This window comes from Branchiostoma belcheri, unplaced genomic scaffold (assembly GCF_001625305.1).
Source record: "Branchiostoma belcheri isolate BF01 breed outbred unplaced genomic scaffold, Haploidv18h27 scaffold10, whole genome shotgun sequence".
Classification (NCBI taxonomy): domain Eukaryota; kingdom Metazoa; phylum Chordata; class Leptocardii; order Amphioxiformes; family Branchiostomatidae; genus Branchiostoma; species Branchiostoma belcheri.
Genome location: NW_017802380.1, coordinates 2,607,707 through 2,634,229, shown reverse-complemented (window position 1 = coordinate 2,634,229; position 26,523 = coordinate 2,607,707). Strand labels below are relative to the sequence as shown.

At 42.6% G+C, this 26,523-nt stretch overlaps 1 protein-coding gene across 1 annotated transcript; it reads right to left on the bottom strand.

Annotated features, from left to right (window-relative positions):
• Positions 1–284: 284 nt before the first annotated feature.
• Positions 285–26,144, bottom strand: LOC109468928 (trichohyalin-like). The gene is made up of 42 exons (XM_019767312.1): positions 26,001–26,144; positions 25,109–25,685; positions 24,700–24,788; positions 24,334–24,509; positions 23,689–23,982; positions 23,092–23,329; positions 22,641–22,824; positions 22,087–22,266; positions 21,582–21,731; positions 21,015–21,172; positions 20,513–20,666; positions 20,080–20,194; positions 19,370–19,619; positions 19,130–19,251; positions 18,578–18,781; positions 18,070–18,263; positions 17,565–17,687; positions 17,043–17,202; positions 16,378–16,574; positions 15,848–16,042; positions 15,122–15,260; positions 14,570–14,787; positions 14,056–14,228; positions 13,437–13,647; positions 12,716–12,889; positions 12,223–12,384; positions 11,244–11,435; positions 10,601–10,763; positions 9,981–10,150; positions 9,382–9,602; positions 8,788–8,969; positions 8,126–8,265; positions 7,600–7,756; positions 7,051–7,196; positions 6,509–6,725; positions 5,579–5,652; positions 5,033–5,218; positions 4,496–4,609; positions 4,118–4,264; positions 3,666–3,770; positions 2,997–3,230; positions 285–1,350 (listed from the first exon to the last, which is right to left on the bottom strand). Exons 2-42 carry the CDS (start codon positions 25,649–25,651, stop codon positions 1,150–1,152), a joined length of 7,452 nt encoding a protein of 2,483 aa, XP_019622871.1. The 5' UTR covers positions 25,652–25,685; positions 26,001–26,144; the 3' UTR covers positions 285–1,149.
• Between the last annotated feature and the right edge of the window lie 379 nt (positions 26,145–26,523).

The window sequence follows — 26,523 nt, the reverse complement described above, 5'->3', positions numbered from 1 at the left end:
GTATAAATGGACGGTGTTGGGGCTAATATCACGTGTTGTTTTCTGATCAGTGAACCGGGACAGCAAGAGACCAATCAGAAAACAACACATACTAGTATTACTTCTTCTTAAAAGGCAGGCAAATAGAACTACAAAAATGTAGTTGAGTTTTTTTGCACAGTTATGGCTTAGACCTTTAAAAGTACCTACAACTTTCGTACACTAAGTAAGTCAAGACAAGGACATTTATTGCAAATGTGACTTTTTTATTGTGCAAAATGTAACACATGGTGAAAATCGGAAACTCTAAGGCACAACCACCGAATGTATACAATCATTTCAAGACCTGTAATATTGAAACAATTCTTGAAGAAATATATCCTGAACTATTTTGAGCACCTGCTCTTTCCATCCATTATATACAAATACTGTAGCGAGGACTGTGTACATTTACTTAAAGTCATTTCTGGTTTTAAAATGTGCATATCACTTTGATTTGATTTGTATTAAAAAATCTTCAGTAGCTATTAAAATAAGGCAAATGTGACACAAGTAGAATATCCAGCAGATTATTGAAGCACAATATGCTACTAGGTGAAAGAATCTGCTATGTTTCTGTTATATTTTTCATCTACATTTTTGTAACACTATGGGAAACTTTGACAATCCGTTATCTATTTCTAATATTGCATAGTAAAGGTGTTGCACCTGTGTCCTTTATCCTGTATAAGTTTTAATTGTGCGTCACACGTGTGCATGATTATAAAGTCAAATCTAGTCCAAGATATAAAAAGATAGCTATATCAAAGTAAGAAAGGGAATCTCTACCACAGTGGTAAAAGGCATACAATATCTTGCTCCAGCAAACATCTGATACAATATCAATCCAATAATTCTAATAGACTTAAATGAGTGTTTTGTTTTCAATATTTAGCTCTCTTACTGTAGAAGTATACCAATTATCATCATTTCCTTTAACATGTACATGTATATACATTGTACTTCAATATAATTTCTGTCTCTTCTTTTGTCATCCTCAACTGAGAGGTGAAGCATGATATTATTAAAAGGCACTCAACAGTGATTCATTGGATAAATTGCATGAAAAGGGAATACCACACTGGATTGGTATTCAATCCACAATCCTACAAGGCACTTATTTACTACTTTTCATCCCTCAGGTTCTTCTTTTGTCCCTTCTTGATTCCTCTCCCTCTTTCTCTTCTCGAAGCGTTCCTTCATCAACTTCCGTTTCTCCTGGTCCGTCATCCGTCCCCGTGTTTTCGGCCTGACCTGTTCGCTGGTGGACCCGCCCTCCTCTGCACCGCTGTTAGCTGAGTCACTGTCTGCACTGTCACCAAAGGTAAAGGCCTGTGGGGAACACACAACTTCAAATGAGACGTCAACAACGATGAGGCCACATTAGTCTAATCTATTTGTTCTCAGATTAAAAATGATTTATTTAAAAAAAAACATAGTCTGGATGGAAATTGTGCATCTTCAGTTGGTATATTTAGCTTCTGTAGGTGAATTTTAATAATTATTGGGCGTCACAAAAACAGAAAATTTTACTTAAAAGTCTTTTCCGATGCCCACTTGTTATAAAATAATTAAGAAATGACCAAGAATCAAGGAAACGACCCAGGTATGGAAATGGTTCAAACTGTAGCTACAACACTGCCTGTTGACAGCTGAAAATTTGGGCACATCCAATTCTCTTAAATAGATAAGATAAAGCTCTAAATGAAAACGCTACTGAGGTAAAATGAGCTGAAATAAAGCAAAATGAACATGCCAAATCAAACCTAAAAATTATTCTACAGAACAAGAGAAAAAAACTTGACAAACTAACTTATTTTCAAACAAAACAAAACCAAAGCCAGTCGTTCTCAAACCAAACCAAGCCAACTGCAACCTGAAATCAAAACCAATGCAAACAGAATACTACAGAGTTTCCCATGCATGCAAAGAGACAAAAAAAGTTCTATAATGTCAATTATGTCACAGCTAGTCTATAGTATATTGTTTTCTTTTACTACAATCAAAATGATTTTAACTTTTTGGGTTAGTCTATCTATCACCAGCATGCTAAACGTGACTTGGACCTGAATTATTTTCTTAGAATAATTAGTGAAAGTAATACAGCTTAGGGTTATTCTCATATCATGGTTGCAAACAGAGAGTCATGTTTGTGTGAAAGTGAGTACTGAAGTGAAAACACAGGGCAAATTTCTAATCAAGAAGTTGGCAAAACGAAGGCACAAATCACACGGAGCACCTTCAGTATACATTTGTACCACAGAAAGTCTGGCTCAAGAGGATTCAGAAGTGCCATCCTGCACCTTGCAACAAACACCAACAGAAATACATGTAGTTAGCATCCACATATATGTGACAAGAGCACTGAATACAGCAAAACAGGCACTGTGCTGTGTGGTAATGGCAGAAAATGTGCAGTTTGTGACATTTAGAGTGGGGATAAACTACATCATCAGTTACCGCATGGGGAGTTGGAGGCCTCTTTCTGACATCCTTAAATGCTTTAGGAAACGCATCTTGTAGCTTGTAAATAGAAAAGGACCAAGTATGGTTTAGTTGGAAAAGACTTGGAATGAGGTTAACAAGTGATATGAGTTAGAAGTTGGTTACAGACACAGAGGAATAACAGATTTTACCACTGATTCTTAATCAGAATTCATGGAAGAAACATGATTTTCTGAGGATGTCACCTAAAGAAAATATCATACTAGCTATCAACTTAACAAGCCATGACTGTTTATCACGGATTCCAAAGCTTAGTTCAAGACTTTCCTTTTTGGATTAACCTATATTAAGAGAGAGGAAAGAACTTTTAAACACTTGTTACAGTCTTGACTCCTTTCTTTACATCGGCCTCATCCCTGCAATACTTTCACATCATCTCCTCTGCATTATTGTGTTATTGCTATCTGCTTGGAGTATATTTTCTGTTCCTTTAAATGTTTTCTATTTCTTTAAATACACATTTCAACACTTACACTCTTGACTCCTTTTTTGACGTCAGCCTCGTCTGTGCGGAACTTTCGCATCATCTCCTCGGCGGCGCGGTTCATCTTCTCGTCGCGGGACAGCGCCTGCGCCTCCTGCGGGTTCAGCATCTCCTCAAACCTGGCCTGGCTGGCACGCTGTCGCGCCTTGATGGTCATGGTGCGCTCGTACTTCACCTTGTCCAGACGCTCCTTCACCATCGTAAGCTGCCGCTGCCGGTCCTCCTGCGATCGAGTTTTAACACATAACTGTTACTGAAAAGCACTGTATGGGGGTTTAGAGAACAATTGTTACAATCATGGGGATACTGAATGGAAAAGGTTGATATAAATCAGTACATTTTGGACTGGGGAGAGAGATGGAGTGAAATATGCTGTATTTGCTCCCAAGCAAATGTCGACCTTTCCAGTTTACTTCAATTCACCATAAAACAAGTAAGCGCTTTGATGTTTTGTCATCATGTTTTGTTATAGATCATACCAGGAAAGCAATCGTAAGGAAACAAACAAAGGACCTTGTTCCACAAAGGTATAGTTCTAGGAAAGAAGCTTTCAGCATGGAATTTCCTCCCAATAATATGTGGAATATGGAAGAAGAAATGAACAGATAGTTGTTGACAGGCAAAGCTATTGTGGATTTCAAAGAAAAAGGATCCTTACGTGTTGTGTCTTCTCTAAGATGGTCTTCTGTCTCTCTCCCAGAGTGAACACCTCCTGAGCAGCACTGACTCTCGTCTTCCTGCGCTGCTCCAGCTTCGCTTGGACCTGCAGACAACCAGTCAACCAATCAGCAAACAACTCCAGAATACAACTTGAGACCTCTGACCTCCATAAAATACTTAGATCTTGTTTGATGGTGACTGTGTCCTCATCTCATTCAGCAGACTAGTATTGGGCTGTTAGCTGGTTTCCTTCAGTAGCCAAGAGCACTACACCCACCTATCTACCCGCTACGGGGGAGTTGAGCCCGAGGTAGTTTAGCTGGCACTATACTCCCTCTCTGTTGGATTTCAACACTGGCACTGCAAACTGTTTCTTTTTCAGGTTTGTCCTTAATTACAACAAAGGTTCATAAATGCATCTCAAGAACATATGTACAGGGAAGACAGTACCTGAATAGAGGCACGCTCTTTGTCCCTCTGTAGTTTCCTCTCAGCTTTCTCCTTGTCTGACCTCAGCGACTCCAAAATCTCATCCTGCTTCTCCTTGGACAAGTCCACATTGATGACAGTCTTCTCACGCTGCATGGAGAATCCAGGCTGGGGTAGAGAGAAGAAGATTGTTATTGTTATTGTTGTTGTGTTATGATTGTTAAAACGCTTTTCTTCCGCTAGCTACCTTCTACAGATGCTTCAAGAAATGACTGTTACATGAACCAAATAAACATATGAACATTGATGTTTTCTCACAAAATGAACTCTAATAAGAAAGGCTTTATAACAATGTTTTATTAATCCAAAACAGTAGGTGTCAACTAAACTGACACATACAGGCAGGGCTCCCTTCTCCGACTTCTTCCGCTTCTGTTCTTCCTCCTCCTCTTTCTTCTTCGCCTCCGCAGCCTGCTTTCTGGCCTCACGCCTGGCTGCCAGTCTCTCTTGCAGCTGAGAAACAGTAAGAAGCACAGAGAGATGAGAACAACAGTCACAAACCTTAATAAATCAATGTTAATTGTTTCTTTGTTACATTCCTACTCTTAAAAAAATCTAGTAACACATCATTGCACAACTAGACTTGTCCTTGGTGCTGAAATCTATGACATGTAAATCCTATACAGCAAGAAACAGTGGTGAGGATAACACTCATAAACTTTTAAACTCACTTCATAAGTAATTGCTCTTTACGCTTTACAACATCAAGTTACAATTAATCTCAGCCACCAGGCCTGTCCTTGGTGCTGAAAATCATGTTAACCTTGTCTCCCTGCTTTGCCTTATATACATGTACATGCACTGAATATCAGAAGAGTCATACATTTCAGATCTCTTATGATAGTACTGTAAATTTTTAGTCCCTAGCCCCCCTACCTTGTCTCCCTGCTTGGCCTTGTCGGCCGCAGCCATCTGGTTGATCTGTGCGGCCTGCTGCGAGGCGCGCTGGATCATGGCGGCCGCCATGTCCTCCTCATACATCTGGTTCTCCCGTTTCGCCTTCCGTGCTGCCAGACGCTCCTTCAGCTGGGCGCGCTGACGGGCCATGTCGGAGGACAACGCCTGGGAGAAAAATAAGAAATTTAAAGTTGTTGATATGGATGAAATCTGCCAGTGCATAAATTTTTATAGCCTGGGTATCATCCTGGTGAATTTACGTCCGCTCCCACAGTCGCTACCATAAGCGACTGTGGGAGCCAGGCTACAATTTTTGTCTGTTTCAGAAGTTTGTGACCATACTGTTTCTTTTGGTGCTTTTAGCAAAACCATCTAGTGTCTCTGCTGTACATACATTGATACATCAAAGTTGGTCTGTAGCCTGTTCCATTCAAGAACTTTAAATTTTATGGAAAATTTCTTGAACCAACTTGTTTACAAAAGACATATCAACAACATGGTATATCAAACAGCTTTCTTTCTCACCTCCTTCTTTGCCTTGTACTGCTTCTCCAGTTCAGCCATGGCTGCATCCACATCAATGTCCTCACCCAGTTGCCCTGGGGGAAGGTAGGCAGTTTGTCTTCAGACATTTCTCAATTGCAGGTCTATACAAGTTGACCCAGCAATTTGCTTTCAACTATAACCTTAATTACATTAATCTGCCAGGTTACATATACTAGTATCTGCCACTTTGAACATTAGCGTGTTTGAGAGATCTCTAGTATATGAACAGTTTATGTATGCAGAAGTGGATTGTACTTGAGAATGTTGCATTAGAGATTTTTCAGACTGGCAGATTTATGTGACTTGGCAGAATTACAGAATTATTTCAGTACATATTAAACTTAACTTTAAATTCCACAGCACTCTTCTGTGCCATTTCACAAGCCACTTTTCATGTGTAGAAGACAATACATTATCTCACAAACTTTTATCAATAAAACTGAATTGTTTTGTGGTTCTTATTGGGATCTGAAAACAAAACATGTGCAGAACAACATCACAGTGGAGTGATCAGTCAGCAGTCCTGTCAGAAGTGGGATTGTTCAAGAACCTTAGCTTAATGAATGCAAAAGCTTCCTACTTACAACTTCTTTGGATTTCTTTAAATGGGGTAGAATTAGGGGGTGAGTCTGGAAAAGGGGGTAAGTATTAATAAATGTAACTTGTTAGTGATGAAGGAATGGTTAAACTCATTCTTTTCATTTTTTCCAAATATTATCAACAAAACCTATAAACAAAACAAGCATGGCACATACAAAATGAGTAAAACACGGTATTGTGTAAACTCAAAACTGAAACACAAAATCTGGAAACAATGGTTTTATCCTCACAGGAGAGAATAACAAAACTCAAAGTCACAAAAATAACAAAGAGAACTTCAACAAAAAGGACAAGACAAGAAAAACCAACCTTTCTTGATGAGCTCCTGTTTCTGTTGTTCCAGCTCATCGTCCAGTTCCTGCAGTTGTTTCTCCTCCTGCCCGCTGATGGCTTTCTCCTCCGTGCTGTCCGCCGTGCCTGGTCTGTCCTCTGTCTGTCCCAGCACCACGGCAGCCAGGTTGTCCAGCCAACCCTCCCGCCGCGCTCGACGCTGGTCATCCTTCAAGCTCTTCAGCAGATCCTCCTCCTACAAATTAGCAATGCAAGATGAAATGCTGGTCGTAACAGAATCTACAATTTGTTTCAAAGACAGCTATAGTTTCATAGTTACAACCAATCATATTCTCCACCCAATGAGTCTTATTTTAACAAGAAGGCTATTCCAGCATTTCCTCAAAAATTTGCAAATGTGGTCCTGATCATGTTTAATGATGTTCACCTTCACCTAACTTCCAAATGCATTAAGTGTGAAATTCCTGACAGTAACCATTATGGAATCATAGCATTTTCTAATCATTTATGCAAATTAGGTCTTCATTTACATACTATTTCTCGTTTTCCATGAAACTTACCAGAGAACCTGACAGGACAGAGTTGAGAGCGTTCCCCTCTGCCTCCTGTTTCTGCTGCAGTTCTGCCAGCAGCAGCACGGAGGCCTCGCCTGTCACCTCCTCCGGTGTCTTACCTTCCAACTGGGGAGTCAGCTCTCTGCATTTTCCTGGGTAAAAAGAAGGGCAGGTATTCAAACACTTAAAGAGCCATGGACAGTACAATAGCTACGAGCAATAAAGTCTCAGTGTGCCTCCAGTTCACATTGGCACACCGTTCAAATTCCTGTTTTAAAGTCCATCTACAGCAACAGTTGTTTCCCCGGACTGCAAAATTATGGAACTCCCTCCCAATCATATGCTGTCCTTCTGAATACAATCCTAAAACTTTCAAATAAACATTCACTGCCTCTCCCATTCATTCTTTTGGCGTAGCCATACCTCTGTCGTGTCATCTAGCTCAATGCTTACATGTAGAAGTGGTCATTTGACTTTGCACTGAAGAACAAAAAAAAAAGTTCATTCTCATTCTCAATATCAATACTTTACAAGCATCTAGTCATGACCTCTGACCTTCCATGGCGATGAGAACGGCCTGCCCCAGGAAGTGGTTCTGCTCGCTCTGCAGCTTGGCTCGTTCCGAGACGTCTCTAACCTCCTCGCCTTCCGCTACCTTCTGTCGCCACGCCTGACGCTGCTGACGGAGGCTCTCCAGATTACCCGCCAGTTCCTGGTTAAAGGGAGCATGACACTGTTATCCAGAGCAAAAGGAACTCTGTCACACACAATTCTACAAGAAAAGGTTGAGGGTGTGCGGCCGCGGGGGCTTCCTAGAAGTCTGAATTCTCCTACAAATAAGTACACAGGTGGCTACGAGAAAACGGACCCTGTCCTTGGTGCTGAATTAGGCAGCAATGTTGCTGCTGCAGGAAAACAGGCTATGGAAAATTATGCTGCAGATAGGATGTTTGATAAACATATTGGTTGATAAACTACTTGTTCACATACAAACAGAGGTAATTCTACGTTGTTTTGATGTAAAATGCATGCACTAACACAACAGTATTGTTGTACAAGTCATCGGGAGTTTGTCACTGACCTCGTCAGCCATCTTGCTGACCTCTGCCCTCCCTGCCTGGTTGCCCTCGGCTGCCTGGACCAGCTGCATCAGGATGTCTCTCTCTGCACTGTGCTTCTTCTCCAGCTCTGATAGTACTGCTACCTGCAGCCCTACTGCACCTGGGTTAGATACAAGGTGTGTACGTTTGTATATCAAGAACTAGGACATAATTTAACATACATGTAAGGTTTAAAAGTCTTTCCTCTCAAATACATGTACAACCCACAAGCCTTCAAAACCAATATGTTCAATGCAATCTCCAAGCAGTCACCTCTATTTCCAACCAACTTAGTTCAATGGCCATAAGTGGTATTTTGCCTCGCATTTTGTATTCATGCACTGAGAAAACTCGTAGAAAAAAATGTGTTGTATAGTATTGTGTAGGTTGAATTATGGTACCATTTATTCTTACATACTAGCAGATGTATCTGTGCATGAATATGTATCTGACCCTGAATCTGTACCTGATTGCAAATAAAGATCTCAAGTGATTGCCATAGAGATTAGCAGATATTTCAATTTTAAAACCAGCCATTTCAACAAGTCTAAGTAGCTCAATATTGTAGTTACAAGCTGACATCACTCTCTGAAAGCTTTTCTTCTGCAATTTACTTAATACATGTATTAGATATTCTTCTCACCTTCTTCTGTCATCTTAGACTTCTCCTCCTCATCCTCCAGCCTCTGGTCCTCCTCCTCCTGACGTAGCCGCTCCTCCAGAGCCTCCCTGCTGGTCAGGTCCGCTTGTTCCTGTTTCTTCTTCCTGCGAGCGGCCAGTCTCTCCTGGGCCAGCTGCTTCTGCCGTTCTCTATCTTTCTCCACACTGGAGGAAAACATGATGTGTGTATTGTAAAAGCCCATTCATATCCAATACTACATTTTCATTCCAAACTACACACTCTTGTATTAGGTAGATTAGCCTTATATAACTGTAGTTATGTACCAGTAGTTACCATAATCTTGAATTAAAAGATGCCATTGAAAGATGCCAGGGGTGAATCGGCATACTGTAAATCTCTATTTTTTCGTGGTACTCTTATATTCGCAGCTTTGTGGTCACTTCTGTACGGCAAACTTATTATTATCATAAACAAATCATTTACCAACTTTATTTTTTCTGCACCTGCCACAACCATGACCAAAGTACTAGTAGTTCCTTGAACATGCCCACAGACTTTTGCTGCTGCAAACATTAAGTGATTTTCAGCACACAATGGCATCTAGAATGCACTTACTTTGCCTCCCTTGCTGCTTCATTCCTCCTTGCGATGCTGAACACGATGGCGGCACTGTCAAACTTGTCCTCCTGGTTCAGACGCTTCTGTTCTCGGCGCAGACGGGCGAGTTCCAACTGCCGTTTCCTCTCGGAGGCCAACCTCTCGTCTTGGCCGCGCAAACTGGCCAGGAGGGCCTCTTTCTCAGCATCAAAGTTGTTCTGAAGTTCTGCCAGGATGTTCTGTGCAAAATAACACATTTGCTGGTGACTTGTATATGTCATTTCACTTTACACCTTATGAAATGACTAGGTACTTCCGAATCATTTGATTCTAAAACTTCAAAATCCCTTGCATAATTACAAACTTGTTACAAAGCTGAAAGTCTTCATTACATTGCATCAAAGTGCAAACTAGTGGAATGAAAATGTGCAAACTATCCTCTCTATCGCTCTTCTACTGTGTTCTGCATCTTTAGTCTTGAAAAAGTCCCACAGCTACATTCAGTCTTTCTTCATCTTCATCTTCTTCCACTGTGCCTTGTGTCCTGAAGCTCCCTATCTATCTCCTGATATTTTTTTCATATGTATCAACCTTTTTCAGTAACTTGTGCCACCTACCTTTGGCAGATTCCTCTTTTCCTCCTCCTCCTGGATCTGGTCCAGTGTTGCGTCGTCCGTGGCGAGCCCCTGCGCCTCCCTCTCTGCCTTCAGCTGCCGGCGCCGGGCCAGCCTCTCCTCCAGCTGCTTCTTCTGGTCAGCTCTCGCCTCTCCCAGCAGCCGGGCCAGCTCTGGAAATTATTACACAGGGTTTACCAGGTTCTCTCAGTCAAGTGAGGAAAGACTGTCTTCCCTGTTGAAGCAGTATTTTGTGGAAATTTGGCAAAAGACTTCTCAAATGTGAAAACCTCATGACCACTGAAAATGATCACAAAAGTCATGATGTTTACAAGGTTCTTTCAGTGTAGAAAGGGAAAGCAGAAAATTGTGTATTCCTTGCTGAAGTAATACTTTTCTTTTATTTGCAGAACTTTGACATACAGGAAACCTCATGTCAAACAAGGATTGTTTAGAGCCAAGAACTAAAAGAGAATCTACCCTTACATGGCTTGACTTATCCTTAGTAAACAAGTTATCTCTAATAGTTGTACTGGAGATAACAAGCATCTTTAAATCCTGACTTGTGTTGAGAACCTGAAGATACTGTTAAGTCACAAAGTTTTATTTAAGTTCCTTCTCACCCTCTTGATTCTTGATGCCCTCCCCTAACAGCGCGGCCGCCTCGTCAAACTTGCCCTGCTGCCTGAGGCGCCGCTCCTGCAGCTTCATCTTCACCAGCCGCGCCTGGCGCTCCTTCTCAGACAGGGCCGCCCACTCTGCCTCTCCCATCGTGTCAATCAGGGTCTGGGGAGGGGCATGGGGTAGAACATCATCAGGTCATGTTAGTGCATGTTAGACTAATACAAAATTACCACATACAAAGACAAATATATTTTAACATATTAGAATATGCTTTTATCTATATTATTCCCTGTACATGTATGTAATTATGGAATCCAACTGTCTTCAAAAGCAAAGACAATGTTATGCATTTCTGTTGCAGCATACATTTATGAAGTTTATAATGTTTATGAGTTACTGTAGTAATAGATCATCAGTGTCTTCACTGTTATTTATGAAAGCTGATTAGGGACATTAGAGTGTGCTGCCTTGCCAGAGTGGACCCACTGGACAGAGCTGCTTGGTAACGTGGTGTGAAGTCTTGCCAACTGCTGCCTACCCGTGTCAGGGACCCCCACAGTAGTACAATCAAAGACTGGATACTACTACATGTAGATTGGTCACCTAGAATGATAAGAAACAGAAAAAGCTTCTTCCCCTCACCTGCATGATGAGTTTGTCCCTCAGGGCGTCGTACTTGTCCTCCAGAGCCTTCACCAGCTCCCCCTCAGACGCGCCTTCCTCGGGTGACGCCGGCCGCTCTCCCGTCAGCAGTACGGCTGCGACGTTATCGTACCACCGGTCTGCACGGGCGCGGTACTGCACCGTCTTCAGCTGCTTCAGCGTAGCTATGGTCTGATGGTGATAATGGAGGGTTTGTTGGTCAAGAAACTACAGTCAAACCTACTCAAGAATTTGTGTCATTATCTTGTAAATTATGTAATTTTTAAACCATTAGTGTTGTTTAACGTCAATTTTATGAACTGTAAAAACAACTCAATTCAGACTGTCATCTGCTAGTTGTTTGAATAACAATTGATTGATTGATTGATTGATTGATTGATTGATTGATTGATTGATTGATTGACTGGCTGGTTGATTGGTTGATTGATTGATTGATTGATTGATTGATTGATTGATTGATTGATTGATTGATTGATTGATTGATTGATTGATTGATTGATTGATTGATTGAAGAAGACCACGCATGAAATCTGGTCTATGTGGAGGGGTGGTCACTATGTACCACACCGTTTTCAGCTGCTTTAGTGTGGCTATGGTCTGATGGTGATAACGGAAGGCAAGAAACTACAGTCAAGCCTGACCGAAGAGACCACTCAGGGGACAGATAAATCTAGTCTATGTGCACACTGAAGTATCCATTCAGCTACCAGTTCTCTATTGGCTAAGGAGTTAGGCAGCAAGGAGAATGTCAATTCACTCACACCTGAACATACTTTCTATCAACCCTTTACCCTAGTATCTAGCATCTAGTATCTAGTAGGAGTCCATTACAGTGTGAGTGGATCAAACCTTACTTTACAAATTTAAAGTGTGTTATGCCAACAGATGGTTTACTAGTTATGCAAAACAAGCAAACAAACAAACTTCTCCTTTAGAAATGGGCCTGATCTATTGGTACCTTAGCAGCCAGGTCCTGCAGCAGGTAGTGGCTCTCCTTGTCCTGGTGCTGCTGTAGATCTGCCAACAGCGACACGTGAACGTCGTCATCGCTAACAGCCTTTCCCTCCGCAGCAGACTGCAGGGCCAACAGGCAGCACTCCACTCGCAGGGCTGTGGACTCCTGAAGGGAAAAACAGGAATTAGCAGTTAGTGATCCGGCCTCTGGACTAAGAGGTTGGTAGTTTAAATCCCAGCTGTTGTCACTCACCCGACATGCAGGCTACTGTAAAGGATTGCATTCCTTAGCATGGGAAGTTAAGCTCTGGTCCACTGTTCATTGTGCTTGTTGAAAATGAGCTAGGAGAATTTCCTTGGTACAATGAACCTGTAGTATGAACTATCCCTTTAGAATGCTTCTTTTTATTGGAGTGGCATGCTCTGCATGGATAAAGAAATCTCTGTAGACATGCCAAAGTGGAACAGAATTGCTGTCAAGTTGTATTGTGACCAACCTCAAATATCTCCTCCTGTTCATCCTGTGTTTCGGAGAGTTCTGCTGAGCTCTGTTCCCTCCAGTCCCTCCTGATCTCGCTCAGTTCAAACAGCCGGTCCTGTCTGTCCTGTTCCGTCACAGCCTGGGCCTTCTGCCGGCTGGAACTGCCTGATGCTCCCTCTGTCTGCAGAAGCTGTACAGGACAAAATACAGTGTCTTTCACTGTTGGCTACAGATCTCTGTCAGTCACTGACAGAAGGTAGCAGATGCTTAATAAAGAGTCTCTTTTCACTCTTTTTACAGTCAGATTTGCCCTGAGGAATGTTACAGACGGTCATCAAAATGTTGGCTGAATAAATCTTGTGGTTGAGTAAAAGGGTCTCTTTATTCAGTGACTTACCAACCTGGTGAAACTATTCACGGGTAGCAGATGCTACTTGAAATGTCTGACCATTTTCAGAATCTATCCAGTTCCTTGTCAATGAGTAACTGCTACTTTGGCAGCTCAATACCTGACTGTATAACCTTCATCATATACCTGACTGTATATAAAGAAGTCACAAAATGTAGTTTCTTTCAGCTTCTCATACCGGTATGATGTTTTCTCCTTCTCCAACTCTTCCTCAGCACATACATGTCATCTTGGCTATGAGTTTGTTTGAGATACATCAGAGATACAGCAGTGTTTTCTGAATTATACGCAAGAATTTCTTCAACTATGGTACAGACTCTCCTCCCACCTCCACCAGTTTGTCCCTCTCCTCTGCATGTTTCTTCTCCATCTCCCTGACGACTGCCTCCTGCCAGGCCAGGGCGTCCTCCTCGTCCTCTGGTACTGGTACTGCCTCCTCCCCGGGCTCCTGCTTTCCCTGCCCCTCCCTCCTCCTCCTCTTCCTCTCCTCCAGTCTCTCCCTGGCCAGCTGCTCCTGGCGAGACCTCTCCTTCTCCTTCCTACATGTACCAAGTAAAGTAAGAAAGATCTTACCATTAGGTGTATGGAAGATCCAAGACCTTGAGTAATCTTACAAGGTTTCTTGTAATTTCTTGACAGGAATTAAAGACACATTTTGGTACATTTTCAGGCAGATACAAAATGTATCTGTGGATGCTAAGAACTGCTAGAAATATGTAGAATTACTAAATTTAGTAAGGTAAAACTAAAGGGTATTCCAGCTTTTCTTCAGTTCAACACCTAACTACACCAAGGAAATCCAAAGAACTTAAGAAGTGAAGAATACTGTGGTACTGCAGATATTCATAATTCCCTCCTCCGCTAGAAATTTCTCTTGAAATTGACTAGACGACAGCATCAGTTTCCTTACTCCCCTCCCTGACAAGACAAAACGAAACTGTTCTTACGCAGCTTCGCTTGACTGTGCCAGTCCCATCACGATTGCTGCTGCCTCAAAGTTGTCCTCCTGTCGCGCCCGGCGCTGCTCCAGTCTCAGTCTGGTCAGCTCTGCCTGCCGTTTCCTCTCGCTGTCGGCCTGAGCGTCTGCAGTCTTCAGGCTTGCCAACAGGGCTTCTTTCTCCTGTAGATAACAGAAATGTATGTTTTGTAAATGCACACTGTAGTCACAGATCCAAGTCCTTTCAGACAATACTTTCAAGCAATTATGTCAAAAGACTAAAATAAGCAAGGTAAGTTTGTTACAACACTAGTCCATACTTCTTAAAATGTTTTGGATGCACTGTATTTCTTCAAGAATATGCAAGAATTGCAATTTGCAAGATTATTTGAACTGATTTTGCTAACATCTATGAAAAGGTGTACACCTACATGTAGATAACAGCAGTGCTCAATTTTGATTGATTGTGTATCAAGGAACAAAACTACATGTATTTTCTACATTTTTCCATACAACTTCCGTACCTCCTCATATCTCTTCTCCAGGTCTGCCAGGATGTTAGCGGACAGCTGCTTCCTCTTCTCCTCCTCCTCCTCCCTGACCTCCTCCTGCTCCAGCCGCTCCGCCTCCTCCTCTGTCATCCCCTCCTCCAGCCGCTGCCTCCTCCTGGCCAGCCGCTCCTTCAGCTTCCTCTCCTGCTCTGCCTTCGTGTCGCCCATCAGGCTCTCCAGGTTCTGTTGGTCTGTAAGGAGTCGTGCCAAGATGTAAGATTAAGTCAATATTTGTTTTACTTCAATTTTCACCACAAAACAAGGCTCATAAGAGCAACTCACATGTTTTACCTGTGACATAGCCTGTCCACTTGATATGATTTAATTTGCCATGAAATAACTACTCTGTTAATGTCAGTACATAAAAGAACATCTCCACAAAATGAAAAGAAAAAAGCAGCCAGAGGACCGATAAATACCCAAGAGAAAATTTGGTAGTCAGTTCTTCTACAATCCCAACATTCATCATATGTTATCCAAAAACTAGACATATACACATGTTCTATATAAAGAAAATCATAGCACCTTTAAGGAGTTGTGCCAAGATGGCGTCTGCCTCCTCCTGCCGTCCCTCCTGCCGCAGTCTCCGCTGCTCCAGCTTCATCTTAATCAGCCTGGCCTGTCTCTCCTGCTCAGACAGCAGTGCCCACTCTGCCTCTCCCATCTGTATGGGATACATTCAATCAGCAGGTGTTGTTTTTCTTAGACTGCAAAAGATATGACTTTGATATATCTGATCATCAATTGTCAATTTAGGTTGCGGACTGGGGTATGAATTCCCCACATGAAATAATGCCACTCTGCCTCACCCATCTGTAAAGGAAATATTCAAGCAGGCATTGTTTTTTCCTAGACTGCAAAAGGCAAAAGATGATCTGATGGCTATTTGTTCATGTCCAAAGATAAATGGAAAGGTTGTCCTCCTCTGCAAGCTCTAATGTGGCTGTGCAGCCCAATTCTCAAATTGCACACAAAAGATAGGGCCTTGATGTATCTCAATAGTTAATTATCAATTTAAGTTGCTAAATGGGGTATGAATTCCCCATAGCATATGGAAAAAAGTGTTTTCTGGTTGAGCGTTAGTAATACAGTTGCCTGTTAGCAGAGGGTATCAACTAATACATATGGTACTTAGTATGTAAAATTGGACAAGACTGTTTTAATGTAGCCTGTAGCAGGAGGTGGTTGGCCTGTCAAGTTTGACTGTACAACCAACATCACAAATGACAGGTAATATGATTGATAGGGTACCTGCTTAGCGAGTGCTTCAGCGATGAGTTTGTCCCTCAGAGCGTCGTACTTCCCTTCCAGAGCGTCAATCAGCTCCTCCTGACCGGCCTCCTTGGTGACCTCGGCGGCCAGGACGACCACGCTGACATTCTCAGACCTCCCCTGTTTCAGCAGCTCCAGACACTGCTTCTGTACACCTGCTAGGGTCGGCTCTCCCTGGACACAACATAATATTTATATATCATCAGGTAACTGGTATCATCAGGTTGTGATGGTTTCTAAGATGCTAATGAGAGAGAGAGAGAGACAGAGACAGAGAGAAAGACAGAGAGAGAGAGAGAGAGAATGAAAGCAAGACTGCATGTTTCTTTTATCCATTTCTAGGAAATATGAAAACTGGTATCAGTTATAAAAAGATGTCTTTGTAGGTCCCAAGCTATATTAATCCATTTCTTTGGCATCCTCATATTTCTACCATATTTGGTGCTTTTAGACAAGAGTGCAAAATTTTTCAGCTATGCCGCTGGACTAATACAAAATGTGTTCCTCACCATGATTGCCGACTGTTCGATGACGTTCTTCTGGTCCTTGTCCTGTTCATGGTACAGATCCTTCAGGACCGACACCACCACGTCATCGTTAGACGGGTCCACTCCCCTCTCCTTACCCAGGGAGGTCTGCCGGCTGTGGAACTTGACGATGGCAGCTTCTTGTAGCACCTTCTTGTACTCACCTGTCCCACCCTTACCTGGGGAGAACAAAACATCCATCAAGCCTTCTCAGCTGTGAATACGTGACAAAGTACCAAGTGAGAATAAGAACATTAACGTTTAAAAAGTAGAAAGATGTATCAAACAGGGTATCTATTATGTTTCTCTCTCTCACTCTTTCACTCACTCACTCTCACTCACTCACTCACTCACTCACTCACCCTCACTCACTCACTCACTCACTCTCACTCACTCACTCACTCACTCACCCTCACTCACTCACTCACTCACTCACTCACTCTCACTCACTCACTCACTCACTCACTCACTCACTCACTTAACCTGATGCTGAGGTTATTTCTCTGTGATATTGTGATCAATTTTTAAGTGCATCACTCCAAAAATAGATATTTTCAGGGTTGCATATCTACATTATATCTTTCTGGCAAGACGATGAATGAGTGAGTAACATATATGACTGTATCTACACAATGAACAGTGTTTACCTCTCTCTGCAGTTTTCAGTGCAGTTGTCAGCTCCAGAAGTCTCTCCTGCTTCTGTACCGAGGACATGACCGACGTAGCGTCCCACAGGTCCTGGCGACTCCGGTCCTGCAGCAGTTTACTCAGGAAGGCTCGCTCCTTCTCATGCTTCCTCTGCAGAATCTATACAGAACAGGATTCAGTAACAATTGTTAAACTTAATATATGTATTTTTTTTTCAGTTTTGCAAAAGGAAAGGAACTAGAAAGGTAACATTTGCAAAGAAATTTGACAGCAATTGATGCATAAAAAAATTATGCATCCATGCACACAAAAATACACTGACAACACAGACACACACACACACACACACACAAGCACACACATACACACAAGCATACTCACAAACATACAAATACACCGACACACACACATGCGCGCAAGCACGCACACACACACACACACGAACACACAGAGTCACACATATAATCACATACAAACACAGAAAATGTCTGGCTTCAGTAAGAAAATAGTACACCGCCTACCCTCATGAGATCACTGCCTCCGCTGTCCTCGAACCTTGTGAGGATGATGAGCACGTTGTCTCCTGCCTTCCACTGCCTCAGCTTGGTCTGCTGTTCACGTTGACGCCTCAACTCAGCTTCAGACTGCACCGGGTACAATAACAACATTCAAAACATGTTCTTTTGGGAGTTATCAGGTAGGGTCACATAGGAGTAGTCAGACTTGAAACACCTGTAGCCATACTTTATCTGACTGACAATCAAAAGAATGCAGAGGAAAACTATACCTATCCTGCATAGGTTTGTACAAGTTGTAATGATAAACTGCTGCAAGGATCTCAGAGTCATGGTTTGGCAGCAGTTAGCTGGTCTTCAAACCATGGCTCTGTCCAATGGGTCTACACTAGTGAAGCCTCACTGATGTCCTAGACTTTCATCAGTCGACCATGACCCCTATTGCCTGGTGACTGGAGAAAACTTAGTGATGTAGCCAATGGGAAACCAAAAACCATATTGGAAAACCCACCTTAGAAGAGAGCATTGCAAACACAGCCTGTGCCTCCAGGTCCTGTTCCTCATGCAGGTCGGCCAGAAGTGTAGTGGTGACGTACTGATGGGTGATCTCCCTCGCTGGGTGCTGGCTCTCCAGACGGAACTTTCTACTGACGCTTTTCAGAGCGGCAGCTTCTTCAAGAACGCTGAAGTTTTCCTCTCTTGAAGCTGAATGAAAGAGGGGTGGTTTCATTAGTTCTGTGATTAGTATTTTAAGTTTAAAGAGGAGGAATTGATGCTCTCCTAAAACATTCTAGATCAGAGATAGACAGAGTTAAGCACAACTGTATATGAATATACATATATATATATAATCCTGTAGTTCTTGCTTGAGAGACATAATAACAAGTTTAAACCTTTAGCACACTGCGGTTGCCATATTGCTACCACTGTTCTATTGGGATCAGACAGCAGTTTAGAGGTTAAAGAAGTTGTCCCTTGTAATTCAACTTCTGTAGAAACATGACCAGAACAGTCCTGACCTTCTGATTCAAGGTCAAACTTCCTCTTCTTCATCTTGACCTCCACCAGACGTTTCCGTCTCTCATCGCTGTCCATCTCCCTGGCAACCTCCCGTAGCTCCTCGCTGGTCTCGTCTCCCAGGAGGCCGAGCAGCAGGTGCCTCTCAGCCAGGTGTTTGTTGTCCAGCGCCCGCAGGACCGCCTGCTGCCAACCGATCGTGTCACCTGGAGGTAACAAGGAACGTACAGCTTATGACATGCTTCACTTTGATGTACAAATTTATCACTACTATTAGCTACGCTTTAATGCTTCAATTCCTTTGCTAAAGTCCTGATGCCATTCTTTTATATTGCTTCTAAAAAAGGAATGTACAACCTATGAAATATCTGAAACACTTTCATATGAAAATTCTGCAATCCTTTTTTGAAATCACTTGCTACTTTCTCAATTTACAAGCCCCTTGTAAAAATCCCTTGCATGAATCCAGATACTGGCTCAATGTTTATGATTCATATAAAAATGATCAAGGTGTAGAATCAATTAATAAACAGGTCTATTGGAAAATAGACTACCTTCGCTGGGCTCCCTACGATCGTCTGCATTTAGCTCCTCCTGCAGGTTTGTCTTCTCGTAGGCAAAGTGAGCCATCCTCTCTTCTGCTACTGACTGGTAACGTGCCTTGTCTGTTACAGATCTGCAAGGAGATGAAACACATATTATACAAGTCCAGCATACACTCTGGCCAAGACCAATGCAACATTGTACAATGCTAAAAGAAATATAACTGTTTTGAACACTTCTGAACAGTGTACCTTGCACTGGTCCAAGCCCGCAGCCTCTCAGCCAGCCCCACGATGAGGGCAGCTGGGATGAACATCCCCTCCTTCTCCACCCTGTGTCTCTCCCTGCGCTGCCATACCAGCTCTGACTGATAGAGGGCGTCGTGGCTGCCCTGGCTGTCGTGCAGCAGGGTCAGGACCAGCTCCATCTCTTCTTCAAACCTCTCATGCAGCTCAGCCAACGGGTTGGCTGACATCGCAGGGTAGGCAGGCTCCTCCATGTCTGGTTCAAAAGTAGGAAAACGTTGATACGAGAATCTTCAGTCACATCTGAATTACTGTAAAAACTAGCTTTGTACCCCGTAACTGCATGCTATAGCTAGCAATAAAAAAATCCATTTATAACTTTATTTCTGAGTTCTCTTTTTTAAGCAGACTCCTCCATGTCTTGTTCAAAAGTAATAAAATATTGATACATGAGAATCTTCAGTCACATCTGAGTTACTGTAAAAACTAGCTTTGCACCCCATAACTGCATCCTATAGGTAGGCAATAAAATCCATGTATAGTTCTTACTTTTTAAGCAGGCTCCTCAATGTCTTGTTCGAAAGTAAGAAAACAGAACCATTGATGCAAAACAATCTTCTTATCTTCAGTCACATCTGAGTTACTGTAAAAACTAGCTTTGTACCCCATAACTGCATGCTATAGCTAGCAATAAAATCCATTTATAACTTTCTCACCAAAGTTGTCCTCCAGATCTGCAGCAGTCTTCCCAGTGTCCTTCAGGTGGCGGAAGACTCGCTTCTCGAAGGCCAGCCTCAGCTCTCCCATCAGCTTCATGATCCCAGGAGGAGTCTAGGAAAAAAAGGGCAGTTTTCTTTTAAAACACAGCAGACTCAAATGTATGGTCAAACCTGCCCAAGAAGGCCACTCAGAGGACTGACAAAATCTGATGTATGTGGACATTATATTAACAGGAAAAAGGATCTAAGAGACCACCGAAGAGTCCCATCATCATGCTTATGCTATTCATTACAAGAGATTTACCATACATACAGTTGTACCTGTTTCACTTGATTTTTTTCTTCTTCAGAAAACAGTCTAAATTGATTATCACAAGAGTGTCACCAAAAAGTTTTTGTGGCCTTAGCAGTGTTGAAGTTGTGAAATTACCTTGAAGTGCTGCCCCAGGAGCTCAGCCATGTCATCTGTGTTGGCCTCCCGTCTCAGGTTCTGTTCCTTTGCCTTCATGCGGGCCAGCTCGTGTTGTCTCTCTTCCTCAGGTAGCGATGGGTTGGTCAGGATCGACACCACAAACAACTTCTCTCTGCAACAAACAGAATTTGGGTTTTGAGTCAAAAGAATGGATGGAAAACTACAAATGTTCAACAATCAAGGGAGTGTAATCCATAAAGTGCGGGATGGGATTCAAACCCATGATCTTGTGATCCATGAGCAGAATTGCTAACTAGGAATAGATTCAGATGGATGTCTTGTCATCTTGGAAAGTGATTTTTCATAGGTGAATGAGCAAGCGAGCGAGTGAGTAGACTTTCAGAACAAAAAATAACAGCAGATAAGCTAGTGAAGCTTAACTAATAAGGGAAATATGCATCTCATATGGTCACTGATTCTCAGCAAGTGTTGGACTCTTGCCAGACATGTTGTTACTGACCTGAGGGCATCATACTTCTCCTCCACAGCTGTGTACAGCACCTTCTCCTGGTCAGTCAGCTCAAACGTGCCCAGCACCACGGCAGACAGCTGGTCCAGCCACTCCTCACGGCATGAACGCTGCTCCTGCTTACGCTGGTGGTTCAACTCCTTAGGTGACTGGGGAATGACATATCAGGTCAATTCAGAAACTGCATCTTTATTTTGTACATTGAGCTATTGTTCTGTCCTGTTCCACAATTCTAACATACATGTAGGTGCTTTTACTTCTACTACCTAGGTGCTTCTACTTCTACTACCTACAACGTATTGTATAGAACATTGTCAGTGTGTAATCAAATAAACCAGTTCTTCTTCTGCACAGTATTCACTGCAATGATGCACACCAACGTATAAGGCTTTGACTATGAATACACACAAATGCAGAGAGAGAAACAGTGAAGAAGCCATTCTTCTTTTTTTCACTCTCACTTCATTCTCTTGAGGTCAAGTAAAAACAAGGCAGAAACAGCTAGTGCCCCATGCAATTACTACCAGTATATGACCAGTATGCATATTCCTGCCGTACCTTCCCCTGCATGCCCAGCAGTGTGTTGGTCCACTCCATGTCCTGTTTCTGCTGCAGGTCTGCTAACACCGAGGCTGACACCACACTGTCCTGTACACTCCTGCCTCCCAGGGCGTCCCTCCGGCTCTCCCAGTACAGACCTGTGGCTTCCTAACAAAACAATCAACAGGATCCAATTAAAGTACTACCTGCTGGCATTGCAAAAACATAATGACATGTGTATGAAAGATAATCAATGAATGACTATACAATATTAACTCCATTGATAATACCATTTACAGCCATCCAAATATCCACCACCATCTTTTGCCATATTGGTCATTTGGCTTTGCATTGAGCAACACCATTGAAAAAAAGGAAATTCAGCTCAATTTGTAACTTATTTGTAACCTATTATGCCACCATAGCCCTGAACACCAACTTACATCATACAAGAAAAGATCTGTGGCACCAGAAGCAGAGGAAGGCAACACAGAGACTGACAGACAACTACATATCCACAAACCTGTAGAATCTTGCGGCTTGCGTTCCTGTGTGAGACCTTGAACTCTGACCCGCGGGCGCGCCACTGGTTCCTCTTCCTGCGCAGCTCCTTCAGCCGCTCCTCCCGCTGCTCCCTGCTCATCTTCCTCGCCGTCTTGATGGCATGGGGTGCCTCACGACCCTGAACCAGCTGGATAAGGACCTGTACAACAGGAGAATGTGATTGGTACCTTGTAGACCATTTTACAGCAGAAAGACCTAGTCAAGAAGGCAATATTTTTTGTCTTGTGCTAGTCGTTTGTATCTACATTTTTTTGTACCGATCCTGTCTGTTTTATCTGGTGAATTTTTCCCAACAAGTGCATAGAACATAGATACCAATGAAGGGATTATGTATTTTTTTGCAACATGTAGACGATTTATAACACAAGTCTTGAAGGCAATATCTTTTGTAGTTGAAGGCCTTAAAGACTGGCAATTTATGACTTTTTGAATATTCAAAAACTTGTCTACTTGAACTAGTACATCTTACCAAAGAAACAAACAAACAAACAAACAGATAAATAAAGTGCTCACCTCTCTCTCTGCTGCCTGTTTCCTGTTCACCTCCCTCCCCACTGCCAGCTGCAGGTCAACGACCCCCAGCCCCTTCCCGCTCTTGACGTGGTCCTCCTCCGGGACATGTGCCTGCCTCCTGCCCTTCCGCTCCCGTAACCGTTCAGACGCCAACTGCTCCTGTCTGCTGCGGTCACTGTCAAACCTGGCGGAGAAAAGAACCATGATCTATAATCCAGTAACTGAGTAATGCCCTTATGGGAATGATGCCTACTTTAAGTATAGGCTCCAATGGGATAAATAGTTTAACATCCAAGTCATTCAAAATTTACTTCTTATAGCTGAAAATTGATGGACAAGTATTCACTCATACATTACAAACATTAATCCAGTTAAGTGTTAAAAACTTTTCTGTTGTGTGAAACAGGTTTGGGATCAATTTTCAACCTTAAACAGAAGGTATTTCAATCACCTTTGAGCCCTGTATGTCTGGAACCTCTCTGCTATCCCCGTAGCGAGCAGGGCTGTCTCAAAGTTTGCCTCATCTCTTGCACACCTATGCTGCCTGGTCAGGTACACCAATGCCAGGATGCGTTCCGGCACGCCCAGAACCAGGTTCCCGTCCGCCTGCAGTTTACCGAGCAGCGTCGCTTTCTCCAGTTCATAACGCTGCTGCAGGTCACTCAGGAGGTCACCTGTGGTCGTTGACCCTAAAATACAACAAAAAAATCTTTGTAAAAAGCTGTAGTTTTAGTTTTAACACTGAAACAGAAGCTTCAAAAACATGTGCTCTTATGATTTTAGTTAATCACTCTTCTGGCGAGTAATGGGCTTTTTTTTCTACTTTGTTACACTCTATCAACCCCTGACTGGGGTACTACTGACTACTTCTCTGTGGACATCATTGTTGCATTTTCAGCACCAAGGACAGGTACTGCACACATTCCAAACATTTCACAAACAAAAGAGGTAACAGACTTAAAAAGAAGGTAAAATTTGTGATTTCTAGTTTTGGAAAATAACAATAAATAAGAAATGATTCTTCCACAAGAAACTTTTTACAACGCACCACTGATGAAGTCTCTATAGTTGTTCTCCAGGATCTGGTATATTTCCTCATCAGACTTGCCCTCCCCCATAAACCTCTTGGTCTGTTCCATCTCATCCTCCTGTCTCTTCTTCTGGTCGTCGTAGATTTCTCCCATCAGTGCCCGAAGGTTCTCGTCCTGGGGCTGTCCACCGCCGGGCAGGGACGATGCCTGATCAAACTGTCTGCTCTGGAACAGCTGGTCAGCCTTAAGCTGCACCTGGAGCAGCTGCTCTTGTCGTTCACTTTCCGACAGAGACAACCAGCTCCTTTCACCTGTTGGAAGGGAAGAGAGTAACTGCTACATGCACATGAAGTCTTCATGATATGACAAAGCAACCACTATTAAACAAGCATAGTTGGGAAAGGTGAATCTAACTTGAAGGTTTTTGAGCTGCCTCACTTTTGCTGAAAATTAACATCCTAAAGTCAGTATACCAGTTAGCAAAAATGGGAAATCTTTACTTTCCATTTCCACACATGGAGAAGAATCAAAAGTATACTATGGAGGGAACACTATTTTCCAAGTAGATGAATCAGGAATTATTATTTTATCAATCTCTGGTGATCTTTTCCGATGCTGAAACTTTATGACCCACCAAAGCTTGGTTCTACAGATAAACTTACCAACGTGGACCTTAGCCATTTCCTCTAGCAGCCTGTCCCTCAGTAGTCGGTACTTCTCGTCCAGAGCGGCCAGCAGCTCGGTAACCCCCACCTTGTCCCTGGCCTGCTGCTGGGTGTCCTCTCCCCAGTCTGTCCCATCATCAAAGATGACAGCCTCAACACCACCTTTGTTCCACCTAAACATACCGGTAACATTGTTGTGAGAATTTTTGTTTTATATTTCACTCCATACTATAATGTGGATGAAATATATTTCAGACCAAAACTGTTCTGAGAATTTTTTTCTTAGATGGTAATACAATGTATGAAAATGCACCAGGCTAGTCAAGTTTTTTTCCAAAGAAATACAGTCATGTAATGTCCCACCTGTTGAGTTTCCTACGGCCGTGGTACTTGAACTCTGCCTGGTACTGCTGCTGTTGTTTAGCCTCTGCAGCAAGGGTGTGGTCATCTTCCTGTTATAGAATAAATATTTTGGATAAAATGATTAAAACCGAATTTCACTTTCCAAGAAATAATGATGAAATGTCAAGTCTGCTGGTAAAAGGGTGGCTGAGACCTTATGACTATCAATGATGTCATCTTGACATCATCATAATACTAGTAATTTGCAATACCGTAATTATTATACTCGAATTGGGTATCATGGTGAAAAATAAGGTTCATAACGAAACATCGGCTCAATAAATCACTATCAATTGCACTTTTAGAACATCCCACAGCTCCCAACGACCCTTCCTTACTACCTTGAAGACACAGGTTTGCCCAATCTCACCTGTAACTTGAGGAGCTCCTCCCGTTCTTCCCAGTCCATCTCAGTCCGTTTGTTGATGAGATCCTCCTCCTCCTTCTGTGCCTGCTCCTCCCCACATGGATCTCCCTCGGGCAGCATGCACAGCCACATCTTCATCTCATCAAAGCACACGTCATCCTCAGGGTCCACGCGCGACGCCACAAACTGGTTCCACGTCTGGAACGAGAACTTCTCCCCGTGGGTCGCTCGGATGAGAAGCAAGGCATCGCTAGGGCGGAGGCGGTGGCTCCCGTCCCTGTCTAGCGCTTGGAAGTCCCAGTAGACTTTCTCTTCAAGACATTTTCTGCGGTCGATTTCCATGAGGACATCGAGGAAGTGTTTCTTGCTGCACCTGCCCTGAGTGGAAGGCCCACATATCTGTGATACGGAGGCCTGGGCATGTCTGATGTCTACCTGTTCGTAGTACAGGGCCAGGTAGAAGTCCTGGAGCTGTTCAGGTAGGAGGTAGCCTTGGCGAGAGAGGTCAAGCGCATCAAACACTGCATCAAAATCCACCTCAGGCATTGTGATGGTTAGCGTTGGCAATCTGCCTGGCCTCCTGGAGACAAAATAATACAGTGATTTCTAAACACAAATTTATAATAGCATGCTTTCAAAGTGAATAACTTCTTCTTCGTATTCTAGGTTTTAGATACACTGTATATGGTAATGTAATAAAGTGGACTTTGCCTGTTTATGATCTATTAATCTCCAAATGATTACAGCTTTGTCGTACTTGTTATACGACACAAAATATATAGCTATAGGAACTTCCTGGTCCCGACCCCCTTCGAATTCACCCCCCTCCCCCATAACTTGAACTTCTCCACTCCAGTCGATCTCAAAAAAATAAACAATTTGGGCCATCACTTACCTACAAAACACTCCTCACTTCGGGATATTGTTGTGGCTTCAAACTGTCACATTTTCCTGCAAACGTGCCGGTCAAAAGTACTTTGAACGCTTTGTCAACAGTGCCAGGCTCAGCTATGACAATTAACTCTTCACCTAGGCAATTCTAAACTAATGACGTCAATGGAACAGACTAAAAATAGGGGACCAAGAATAAATGATGAAATAAAAGATTACAAATATTTGTAACACTAAATGACAAAACAAGCTATTTAATAGCTACCTTTAATGATAGAAAAAGCATATCATGATCTACCATCAATGCTGAAAATACTAAGTTTTTTGGCCGTTGTAAATAAACGAAGAATTAAGTAAATAACAATAAACACCCCTTCTCTGTAAGGCCACTCGTATACGCCATCCACCGCATGCAAACATAAAGTTACCAAGTGAAGCCAACTGAAAGTTTTGCCAAAGGTTTTGTATTACTGGCTCAATACGTAAATTATCAGACTTAAATTATTTATCAATATCTAAAATCACAG

Bases quoted from the DNA above. Each gene is read 5' to 3' on its own strand.
- LOC109468928 (XM_019767312.1), bottom strand. From the start codon at position 25,651: ATGCCTGAGGTGGATTTTGATGCAGTGTTTGATGCGCTTGACCTCTCT. The intron at 14,788-15,121 runs GTGCTATGATTT...GACTCCTTACAG, and splicing joins CTTGGCACAACTCCTTAAAG to ACCAACAGAACCTGGAGAGC. The intron at 7,197-7,599 runs GTCAGAGGTCAT...CTTTTTACCCAG, and splicing joins CGTTCTCATCGCCATGGAAG to GAAAATGCAGAGAGCTGACT.